This window comes from Triticum urartu, chromosome 5, assembly GCF_003073215.2.
Source record: "Triticum urartu cultivar G1812 chromosome 5, Tu2.1, whole genome shotgun sequence".
Taxonomy (NCBI): domain Eukaryota; kingdom Viridiplantae; phylum Streptophyta; class Magnoliopsida; order Poales; family Poaceae; genus Triticum; species Triticum urartu.
In genome coordinates, this window is record NC_053026.1 from 120457197 (window position 1) to 120469707 (window position 12511).

General features: G+C 46.6%; 1 protein-coding gene across 1 annotated transcript in view; it reads right to left on the minus strand.

Moving 5' to 3' along the window:
• The window catches only part of LOC125555755 (indole-3-acetaldehyde oxidase-like), a 30425-nt gene extending 17925 nt beyond the window's left edge, over window positions 1-12500 (minus strand). Inside the window, exons 1-2 of the mRNA XM_048718610.1 lie at window positions 11990-12500; window positions 2968-3090 (exon numbers count right to left, since the gene is read on the minus strand). Coding sequence (XP_048574567.1) covers window positions 12078-12500 — 423 coding nt within the window. The 3' untranslated portion in view covers window positions 2968-3090; window positions 11990-12077. The remainder of the gene's footprint in view (window positions 1-2967; window positions 3091-11989) is intronic.
• Window positions 12501-12511: the final 11 nt, after the last annotated feature.

A 12511-nucleotide genomic window follows, 5' to 3' on the forward strand; every position in this document is an offset into this window, starting at 1 on the left:
ACGTAAGCAATTAAGTACCCTCACAGATAATATGACTCAAGGATGATAAGGAAGTAAATATGTACCCTTGCAGCTCTAGCAATTAGGAAACGGCATCTGAACCGAAGGAACTGGGGTAAGTCGACGCTAGAGACTTGCAATAGAGCTGCTGATGACACATCAAAGCCTGTTGACAGAATAGAATCTTGCATCTTATTTATCAAAAATGTGGCCTTGGTTGGATACCCCGAGCAAGTTTCAATATTAAGACTAAGCAAGGAAAATTTACCAAGATCAGGCTGGCAACAATTACAGCCTAATATCGTGAACACCGCTAGAACCTCCAGAGAAATGGTAGAAACACTTCAAAAATACTGCTACTAACTAAAAGAACGTTAAAAAGGAGGAGTGCCACACTGATGGTATTAACTAAAGAGTAAAGAGCAGTAAGAACAGGATGTTTAGTACAGTTACCTTTAAATAGACCGAACAATGTAGAATAATTGGTCTTCAACCCACGCCCTTCATGCCCATTGATGCTGCAATATTACGATCAGGGATAAGTCAATATAAAGGGTGTAAGAAATATCCTCCCAAAAGTGAAGAAGGAAACATATGTGGTTACATAAGTACCATGCATTCCTATTTTGCAGTTATCAGAACAACAGAACACCAGTGTTGATGTTTATCGTCTTGTAAGGTGCCAAAGGACATCAAATTTTATTCTTGACTACTTCTTTTCATCATTAGAAGCTGAGATCAAAAATACATTTCCTGACAACCAAAAAAAGAGTAGTGACAGCTTAGATCTGCTAGGGATATATACATGATCAATTTCGAACATTCGGACGAACATTCTATGAGGTGTCCAAGTTGCAAATTCACACACCCAAAATTTGCAAGGCTGAGAGAGGGGTAACTACCAAGCATCACCCTATGTTGATCAAAGAACATCAGTATACGCACTCAAACACTACAGTGGAAGTGTGTTGAATCAGATGTGGACTTGCAGTTTTGTTGCATTTTTATGTCTACATTTGATCCAATCTAGCATACACTAATAATAGCTCTAATATAGTCCCATCTTATCACCAAGGATGACACTTTTACTGATATAAAATCTATAACACGTCAGAAGTTAACAAGAAAACAAATTCAAAGAACGAACCTGGAGACGGAGCGTGCTCATCAGTTGTCACGGCCATGTTGGCGGCGTGTGGGGATCCGAGGCGACGGCGGTGTCCTGGTGATCTGCGACGGCGGCAAGGCCGGTCCTGAGATTTCGGGGGCCCGGGGCGAAACGAAAACATGGCCTCTTAATGTATACATACAAAAATAGTCAATATATGTAAGTATATTGATATGCTCAGGCAAAGTTACAAAGCCACACAACATACAAGATCAACTAATATAATTTTACTAATTATTATGGCATACTCACAAACCAATAATTTTCCAGTACAGTCTATCCTTAGGTAATGTACAATCATTTGATTATCAATGGTCATGTTGCAACAATGAACTAAAAGTGTGTCTCGAAAATTATGACAGCAAATCTTGGAGACATGGCTAAAGGAAAACCTATGATTGAAGTGCTCAGACAAGAAAAGTGAGGCAAGTGATGCAGAAAAATCATTATGAATATTTGGACCTACGTTCTCCAAGACATGTATACAAGTCAGATGTTCTTATGCAAAAAGTGAGCAACCATGAGTAAGTTAGTACTGCCTGTACAACGCTCACTTGCGCTAGTTAATACCAACTTAACAGTAAACGGCAAACAATTAGGGATGGCAGTTTTGCCCATGGGTATGGGTACCCGCGGGTACCCTACCCGAAAATAGTGGGCATGGGTGAGACTTTTTACCACTTCATACCCATGGGTATGGGTATCCATACCCGCCAAAAACATGGGTAGGGTATGGGTATGAAATTATACCCATGGGTAACCCAATGGATACCCAGAAAATTAATAAATAAATTAAACCCTATAATATGTGAGTAAATAATTATCTTGAGTTCTTAACTAGCCCACGGACCATAGGCCATAGACGGCCATCGCCCCAGTACTATCTTCTATGCTTTTCCTTGAAGCAATCAAGAGCCGGGTTACTAAATCCTCGTCGATTCATCCCCAACCAAGGCTATATATTATACCCACCGGATGGGTACCTGAATTTAGACCTTTTTCTAATCTTACTTTTGTCATGTCAATGCTATATATTGTACCCACCGGATACCCAGTGGGTATAGGATACCCGATGGGTATGGGCATGAGTACCAATTTACGCCCATGGATAGTGAAGTGGGTGGGTATAGAAAAAAGATTTTGGTATGAGTTTGGGTAGAAAAGTGTCGTACCCGCCCATACCCTACACATTGCCATCCCTACAAACAATAGACACCGAATATATTAATCAGCTAGATATTTGAAGAGAAAATGCAGTCTTACCTTCCGTCAGGGGGTAGCCACCAAGAGCATGGACTTCAACCACGCAGCAGCAGCAGCAGCAGCGACTACAGGCAGAAGCTTTGCCATGAGAGGCAACCTGTCTCCGCGGATGACAACAAGACCATCGCAAGTTCATAATCCTGATGCCCGCGGCGGATGGAAAGCCGAAAGAACTCAAAGAAGTGCGAGGAAGAGCGGACCGGCCGCGGCATCGTGGATAGTCAAATCGGAAGGATGAATCGAGGATGGAATAGACCCTGATTAATCGCGACCTAATTTTCAGCGTGGCGCAGTACAAAGGACGACGTCCTGGGGCTGGGGGTCCCCCTCGGCCTCGGGGGCCCGGGGCGGCCGCCCCCTGGTGAGAGATGACGAAAAAAACCAACAAAAATAAACTGGACGAAAGTGTTGGGACGAAAATAAACCCGAAACGGAGACTACCAACTGAGACATTAGGAGTAGAGATATATCTATATGTGGTAGTCCATTTGAAATCTCTAAAAAGATAAATATTTAGGAACGGAGGGAGGGAGTACATTATAAGCAGAATCGCAGCATGTGCATGCCTGCCGTTAGATGAAAACCCAACGCTTATGATAGATCCACGTCGATAGCTGTTTTATCTCCTCTCTTCTATACACAGCAGCACACAGGCAAACCGAACTGCTAAAAATAATTATGTAATTAGGGGAAAATCTCCCCTTGCCCAAACCGTCATTGCGGTTTGTCCCGCAACCGATGCCTCCCTTCGATCTCCTGGAACCGACGCCTCCTCGAGGGATCGTCGTGTCTCTTCGGGACATATAAAAGGGGGTCTGTAACCATCGATCAAGGGATTCGATCATTCTGATTCAAAACACGTTATCACGCACGTAGAACAGCCAGCGAGAGCAAAAGGCAACAGAGAAAGGAGAAGAGAGGAAGCACTCGCCGCCGGTGAGATGACAGGCCTCGTCTCCTTCTTCCTCCGTCTGATCCGCGAGGACGGTCGCCGCTACCGCCTCATTGCCCTTCGCCGCCATGGAGTTGGTGGCCACCGCCGTTTCCGTCGCCAGATGCAAACCATTCGTCGATTCGGCCGCAGCGCCGCTGACATGGCGCTCCTGGCCGCCACCGTGCCGCTGGACGTGGTGCTCCTGGCCGCCACCGCGCCGCTGGACGCCCCCCCCCCCCCCCCCCCCCCCCCCCCCCCCCCCCCCCCCCCCGCGGTGCTCCCCTCGCTCCTGGACGCAACCACGATGGTGCTCCCTGCGCCCGTGGCCAGGCGCCCATGGGGTTCGACCCCTGGCTAGTGGCCGGCCCGAGCGCCTCCATGGTGCACAGGGCTGCAACCGCGCCTGCACCGCCCCCTGGATCTCCGCCTCCACCACCTCCTCCACCGGTCGCGTGGCTCGCGCCGTCGACGCCAACACCCGCCTCCGAGGCCGCTGGCCCGCCCGGATACTGCCATGTGCCGATGCGCGTCGTCGTGAACGAGGAGGAGGCGCTCGCCTTCATCTCCCCGTCGACCGGGCCTCCGGAGTAGTCCGCCTTGGAGTCGGCATGGAGGGCGCCGCCGCCGGCGGCGGCACGCCTCAACAGGAGACAGCCGCGGGCTCGAGCAGCCGCACGGAGCGGCGCTTCGGCCGCCTCTTCGGGCGCGCCGTTGCAGCCCTCGACCGCCGCCCCGGCCATCGCCCAGGCTCATGGGCTCCGGCGAACCTCGGCTTCACTGCTACTCCACTGCGCCAGGCCTCCACCGTCGTCATCTCCTCTTCAGATGAAGAGGCCTCGTCGGTGTCGCGTCGCTGACACCTAAAGATGCGAGGGGAGGCGCCGGCGCTCGCCCCGGTCGTCGGCGACTGGGCTCCCTGCTCCTTGCGAGCGCAGGTGGTGGTGGGGATCGAGCGTGGTGCGGGTCCTTATCCGTAACCGCCCCACCTCTCGCCTCCTCTTATGCGGTGTGGGTGGCTGCAGGCTGGCCTCGGTCGGTGATGGCAGGCCCAGGCCCAGGCGATTGGCCTACTCTCTTCAAGTTTTTTTTAATCTCTGTTTTTATTAGTCTAGTACTAATTATTGTATATGGTGCAGTTTTAGACTCTGTTTAGTACCTAGTTTGACTACTACTTACATACTAGTCCAGTTCTAGATTAAATCTGACTAGGACTTGTGTAATTATTAGTGTGTTTATATTATGTAATGGATTGATAATATAAATAAAGTACTGGATTTCATCTGGGAAGAATGACATGTTCGATGTGTTTACCACATCTCATTTTTATCGAACATGTCTTTGCGATTGAGGTCTTCTCTCGCATATCAAACTTGCAAATTTTTGGATGTTTCTCCCTCATCTTATTTGGAATCACAAGGTAATGAGTTGTGATCTACTGCTCATTTGCAGAATATCCTCTCTTACTGTGAGGTCTACGCTTTGTCATTCTCGACAAATGATTACCTCCAACGTGTATTCCTTATATCTGAATTGTAGCATACACAAGGTAATGGCGATGTAGCCTATTACTGTGAGATCTATGTGATCTTCAAAGTGTTATGTTCACACAATTGAGGTTGAGAATTTTTCAAGTTTAGACTTGAGTATCAATTTTTGCATTCTTATTACACAACCATGATGGTTTTTAATTTACCACCGGTAAATTAATTATCTCTGGTTTCCCATGTAGGCAAAGATGACTGCCAAAGAGTTTGAGGAGCTTGCCCTCAATGGCCACAACTACCCTACATGGGCTATGGACATCAAGATCAGTCTTGCGTCCCGTGGGATAGCGCGTGAAATACAACCCCCGGAGACCCCTCTCCCGGATGAGGCCATGCCGCTGACAGAACAGCAGAACTATGCTGCCTTATTCATCATAAGGCACCATATTCATCCAGATCTCAAGTCTGAGTATTTACAGGAGGAATCTCCTAGTAGTCTATTTCTGGCCCTTAAAACGAGGTATGAACAGTAGAAGGCAGTAGTCCTGCCCGAAGCACTCCATGATTGGACTCATCTTCGTCTTTAGGATTTCAAGTCCATCGGTGAGTACAATCATGTTGTTCATAAGATATGTTCCAAACTGCGCTTTTGTGAGAAGGAACCTACTGAGGGGGAGAAGATAGTGAAAACTTTGTCTACTATGCTCCCTTCAGATAGGATCCTCCAACAGCAATACCGTGCTCGTAACTACACTGTCTATTCCGAGCTTATTCACATGTTACTTCAAGCTGAAAAGCATGATGAGCTACTCACTAAGAATGGCTCTCAGCGCCTAGTTGGGGCACAACCTTTACCTGAAGTTCATCTGAATGTTGCAAATAGACAAAAGTTTAATGGTACCTCTCGAGGTAAACAATCCAATTCCGAGCATAAGCGAAAGCACAATGGGAACAGGAGATCTAGATACCCACACAAGGGAAAAGGCACTTCAAAGCCCAGGTTTGATAAATCTAAGCTTTGTAACAAGTGTGGATGCTCCACGCATTCTACTGAAAAGTGCACAATGACCAAGCATCTGGTTATGTTGTACCAGCAATCTCAGGGACGCAAAGCACCTCAAGGGAAAAGGTTTAAAGCCAACTTCAACCTTCATCCGTATAGCGCAAAAGGAGTTGGTGGTTCGCACGATGTTCCTCCTGGACCGAGCAATGCCGTGGTTCCTTATCTGCCTGAGGCTACTGCTGAAATGGAGAACACGTTGATTGAGTACACTGCAAACAACGTGTTTGGCAACTTCGACTAGTCCCTCAATCTCCTTAGTAATCTACTTAATTATGTCCATTTGTGATGATTGTAATAAGAACATAAGTTTGTTGTTGTCTTTATATTGTATTGTATCAGCACATTTGATATAATAAAGATTGTATTCTATATATTACTATGAGGTTTTCTTATTGAAAATTCTTTGTTTTACATAGTTTTCTACGGGGACAATCCGATGGAAGAGGAATTATCCCTTGTGGACAGTGGTGCCACAAACTCCATACTGAGGGAGATGAAATATTTCCAAACTCTAAAAAAGACGAATGGAGATATTCTAACTATCGCTGGACGCGATACTGTGATTGTTGGTACTGGACGTGCCATATTCACCCTCCCAAGTGGTACATATGTGACAATTGAGGATGCTTTACTGTATCCCGATTCTGCATGTACCCTGATCAGTTATCGAGATATCCGTAAAAATGGTTTTCATATTGAAACCCATGAAGACAACAAAGAGGAGTATCTACTCTTTACTAAAGATGACGGATATGGCAAAAAGGTACATGAGAAAATTCCTTCTCTATCGTCTGGTTTGTACTATACGTACATCAAACCCGTGGAACATGTTGCATACAAAGTAATTTTTCAGAATGTTAACGCATTCCAAACCTGGCATGATCGCCTAGGCCATCCTGGAATAGGGATGATGAGAAAAATTACTAGCAATTCCATTGGTCATAATTTGCTTGAGTCAAAATTTCCTCAATCTTCTGATTTTGTGTGCACATCTTGTGCCACGGGAAAGCTAATTTTGAGGCCCTCACACCTCAAAATACAAGCTGAACCACTTCAGTTCCTTGAACGTATTCAAGGAGACAATTGTGGTCCCATTCAGTCATTATCTGGACCTTTTCGGTATTTCATGGTTCTGATTGACGCATCTACACGATGGTCACATGTGTGTCTTCTATCCACACGAAACTATGCATTTGCCAAGATAATGAGACAAGTCATTAAGTTGCAAGCCCATTATCCTAAAAGTCGAATTAAATCAATTCGAATGGACAATGCTGCAGAATTCTCCTCACGTGCTTTCAATGATTATTGCATGGCTTTGGGGATTGAAGTTCAGCATTCTGTTCCATATCTCCATACACAAAATGGTTTGGCTGAAGCATTGATTAAGAGGATCAAACTCATTGCAAGACCTTTGTTGACGAATTGCAACTTGCCAACCTCTTGTTGGGGTCACGCCATTTTACACACTGCTGACTTGATACAATTGAGGCCAACTGCATATCACAGTTCTTCCCCTCTGGAATTGGTACGTGGAATCCTCCAAGCATTTCCCATCTGCGTAAGTTTGGATGTGCTGCATACATCCCGATCTCACCACCACAGCGGACATCTATGGGCCCACACAGGAAGTTGGAGATCTATGTGGGGTACAAATCGCCGTCGATTATTAAGTACCTGGAACCCCTGACTGGGGATCTGTTCACAGCCCGTCACGCTGATTGCATATTTAATGAGGAACATTTTCCGGCATTAGGGGGAGATTTCAAGTACCGGAAAGAATGCCCGGAAATTGATTGGAATGCTCATTCCATTTCATCCTCTGATCCACGTACCCATGAGACCGAACTTCAAGTTCGGAAGATCATTAATTTGCAACATCTTGCAAATAATCTGCCAGATTTATTTACTGATTTGAAAGGTGTTACAAAATCCTTAAACCCGGCCAGAAACGCGCCAGAAAGAGTGGAGGTACCAATAAAAACCACTCAACTCCCTATTCCTAAAAAGAGGGGTTTCTGACGCGCTAGAAGCAAAGGAAATCGAGGAGAAAAACCTCGGAGTCAATAAATGCAGGTCAACTCAACGTTGACAAACACCTGATGGGTAGTATACACCCAATGGAAGGGCAACCTCCACAACCCAGTTCCAGTGTGCACAAACTGTTGGAAATATGCCCTAGAGGCAATAATAAAAGCATTATTATTATATTTCCTTGTTCATGATAATTGTCTTTATTCATGCTATAACTGTATTATCCGGAAATCATAATACACGTGTGAATACATAGACCATAATATGTCCCTAGTAAGCCTCTAGTTGACTAGCTCGTTGATCAACAGATAGTCATGGTTTCCTGGCTATGGACATTGGATGTCATTGATAACGGGATCACATCATTAGGAGAATGATGTGATGGACAAGACCCAATCCTAAGCATAGCGCAAGATCGTGTAGTTCGTTTGCTAGAGCTTTTCCAATGTCAAGTATCTTTTCCTTTGACCATGAGATCGTGTAACTCCCGGATACCGTAGGAGTGCTTTGTGTGTACCAAACGTCACAACGTAACTGGGTGACTATAAAGGTGCACTACAGGTATCTCCAAAAGTGTCTGTTGGGTTGACACGGATCGAGACTGGGATTTGTCACTCCGTATGACGGAGAGGTATCACTGGGCCCACTCGGTAATGCATCATCATAATGAGCTCAAAGTGACCAAGTGTCTGGTCACGGGATCATGCATTACGGTACGAGTAAAGTGACTTGCCGATAACAAGATTGAACGAGGTATTGGGATACCGACGATCGAATCTCGGGCAAGTAACATACCGATTGACAAAGGGAATTGCATACGGGGTTGCTTGAATCCTCGGCATCGTGGTTCATCCGATGAGATCATCGTGGAGTATGTGGGAGCCAACATGGGTATCCAGATCCCGCTGTTGGTTATTGACCGGAGAGTCGTCTCGGTCATGTCTACATATCTCCCGAACCCGTAGGGTCTACACACTTAAGGTTCGGTGACGCTAGGGTTGTAGGGATATGTATATGCAGTAACCCGAATGTTGTTCGGAGTCCCGGATGAGATCCCGGACGTCACGAGGAGTTCCGGAATGGTCCGGAGGTAAAGAATTATATATAGGAAGTGCTATTTCGGCCATCGGGACAAGTTTCGGGGTTATCGATATTGTACCGGGACCACCGGAAGGGTCCCGGGGGCCCACCGGGTGGGGCCACCTGCCCCGGGGGGCCACATGGGCTGTAGGGGGTGCGCCTTGGCCTACATGGGCCAAGGGCACCAGCCCCAATAGGCCCATGCGCCTAGGGTTTCCAAAGGGGAGGAGTCCCACTAGTGGAAGGCACCCTTAGGTGCCTTGGGGGGGAGGGAAACCTCCCTTGGCCGCCGCCCCCCCTAGGAGATTGGATCTCCTAGGGCCGGCGCCCCCCCCCCTTGGCCCTCCTATATATAGTGGGGGAAGGAGGGCTTTTTCACCCATGCCTTTGGTTGCCTCCTTCTCCCTCTCCAACACCTCCTCCTCCTCCATAGCGCTTGGCGAAGCCCTGACGGAGTACTGCAGCTCCATCACCACCACGCCGTCGTGCTGCTGCTGGAGCCATCTTCCTCAACCTCTCCTTCCCTCTTGCTGGATCAAGAAGAAGGAGACGTTACCCTGACCGTACGTGTGTTGAACGCGGAGGTGCCGTCCGTTCGGTGCTAGGATCTTCGGTGATTCGAATCACGTCGAGTACGACTCCCTCATCCCCGTTCTTTGAACGCTTCCGCTCGCGATCTACAAGGTACGTAGATGCATCCAATCACTCGTTGCTAGATGAACTCATAGCTGTATCTTGGTGAATTCGTAGGAAAATTTTTGTTTTCTGCAACGTTCCCCAACACAAACTGACTGGGACATCGGAACACCCAGACTCGATCGTATTGGGAAATCACGAAGAGTCACTAGGGGTGCAGGAAATTTCCATCAACTATGTTGATTCTGGAGAATCATTTGATCGTAAGACTACGACTGTCGACATATATTTTGCTGAAAAGATTGCAGATACCCTTCTCACTAATCATGATCCAAGATCTATCGTTGAGTGCCAAAAGCGCTCCGACTGGCCTAAATGGAAGGATGCAACCCAAGCAGAAATTGCATCACTTAACAAAAGAAAGGTATTCACTAAAGCAATACCTACACCTCCCAGTGTTTTCCCTGTCGGATTCAAATGGGTTTTTCTCCGGAAACGGAATGAGAACAATGAGGTGGTGAGATATAAAGCAAGGCTCGTAGCACAAGGTTTCACGCAGAAACCCGGCATTGATTTCACTGAAACATATTCTCCAGTAATGACTGCAACCACTTTCCGATATCTTATATCTTTGGCAGTGCAAAACCATCTATCTATGCAGTTGATAGACGTCGTGACCGCATATCTTTACGGGTCACTAGATTCGGACATATATATGAAGGTTCTTGATGGAATCTCTGTCCCGGATAAAAATGCGAAACACAACATGTATTGTGTAAAGCTGAATAAGTCACTATATGGCTTAAGGCAGTCGGGACGGATGTAGTACAACCGACTCAGTGAGTTCCTTCTTCAGAAAGGTTACTCCAATAGTGCTGATTACCCATGTGTTTTCATCAAGAAGTCCTCTACAGGATTTTGCATCATCTCTGTGTATGTTGATGATCTCAACATCATCGGCAGCACACCAGACATTGATGAAGCACGCAATCACCTAAAGATGGAATTTGAGATGAAGGATTTGGGTAAAACCAAATTTTCCTTAGGTATTCAACTTGAGCACCTTCCCTCGGGAATCATGGTACACCAATCTGCCTGTATCCAGAAAATATTGGAGAAATTCAATATGGACAAATCCTATTCATCTAAAACTCTCATGGTGGTTCGATCTCTAGACGTAGAGAAAGATCCGTTCAGACCAAGGGATGATGGAGAAGAGGTGTTGGGACCTGAAGTTCCATACCTTAGTGCTGTTGGAGCGCTTATGTATCTTGCAAATTGCACAAGACCTGATATTGCATTTGCAGTGAATCTACTTGCTAGACATAGCGCAGCTCCCACCAAACGTCATTGGTCTGGAGTGAAGAATATCTTTCGATATCTCCAAGGCACAAAGGATTTTGGCCTATTTTTCCAGTTCCAGAAAAATCAAGACTCTGATGTGATTGGATATGCAGATGTCGGCTATTTGTCTGATCCCCATAATGCCAGATCTTAGACCGGCTTCGTGTTCCTACATGGTGGTACTGCTATATCATGGAAGTCTTCGAAACAAACTCTGGTGGCAACATCTACCAATCATTCTGAAATAATTTCGTTATTTGAAGCAACATGCGAATGTGTATGGCTTCGTAGAATGATAAACCACATACAACAGTCATGTGGAATGGGTTCGATAAAATCACCTACCGTTATCTATGAAGATAATGCGGCCTGTGTTGCGTAGATGCAAACAGGATACATCAAGAGTAATATCACCAAGCATATTTCTCCTAAATAGTTTTTTCTCCATAATCTTCAGAAAAGCGGGGAAATAAGCATTCTGCAAGTCAAATCATGCGACAACCTTGCTGATTTATTTACCAAGTCTCTACCAAATTCTACGTTCCAGAAACGTGTTCATGGAATTGGTATGCGAAGACTTAAGGACTTACAGGTGTCAGGGGGAGTCTTTTCTTGAGATATCCTTATTTTAATAACATCACATTATGCTATCTTTCTTTGTGAGTATATGTTTCAGGATCTCATCAAAGATTTTATGAAGAACTTTTGAAGGAGAATCTTTTGAGATGATAGAGCTTTCCGGACAATCGTGAAGATGATCTACATGGTCAAGTGTAGATTAGGGGAAGTGTTAAAAATAATTCTGTAATTAGGGGAAAATCTCCCCTTGCCCAAACCGTCGTTGCGGTTTGTCCCGCAACCGACGCCTCCCTTCGATCTCGTGGAACCGACGCCTCCTCGAGGGATCGTCATGTCTCTTCGATACATATAAAAGGAGGCCTGTAACCATCGATCAAGGGATTCGATCATTCTGATTCAAAACACGGACATTGTTCAGCGTCCCACACCTTCATCGTGTCATTACAGCAGTACATATGCCCACGTTTCGACACAATTTACATGCAAATACGATCACGCCTTCACTGCGGCGCTGGCGGCGGCCGAAGTGAGGCTCTGAAGGTGCCTCTCGACGACGTCGAGGCCGCACAGCTCCTTGACGTCGGCCATGGTCGCCGGCACGTCCATCTGGAACGTCAGCGGCGAGTTGGCCTTGAATTCCTTCCTGGCCGCCCTGATGGCCTCCCGCATTGCGCAGTGCACCGACGCCGCAAGCAGCAGCGGCGGCTCGCCGGACGCCTTGGAGGAGAGCACCCGCTTCTGGTCGCGCGCGCTGTTAATGAGCTCCACGTTGAACTGCTTAGGGATGGTGTCAACCGTGGGGATCTTGTACGTCCAGGTGCCGTCGTTCACCACCAGCCCGTCGGCGTTCCTCGCATAGTCCTCGTTCGTGAAGAACCCCACCCCTTGCACGAACGCGCCCTCCACCTGATCCATCCAGCAAAAAT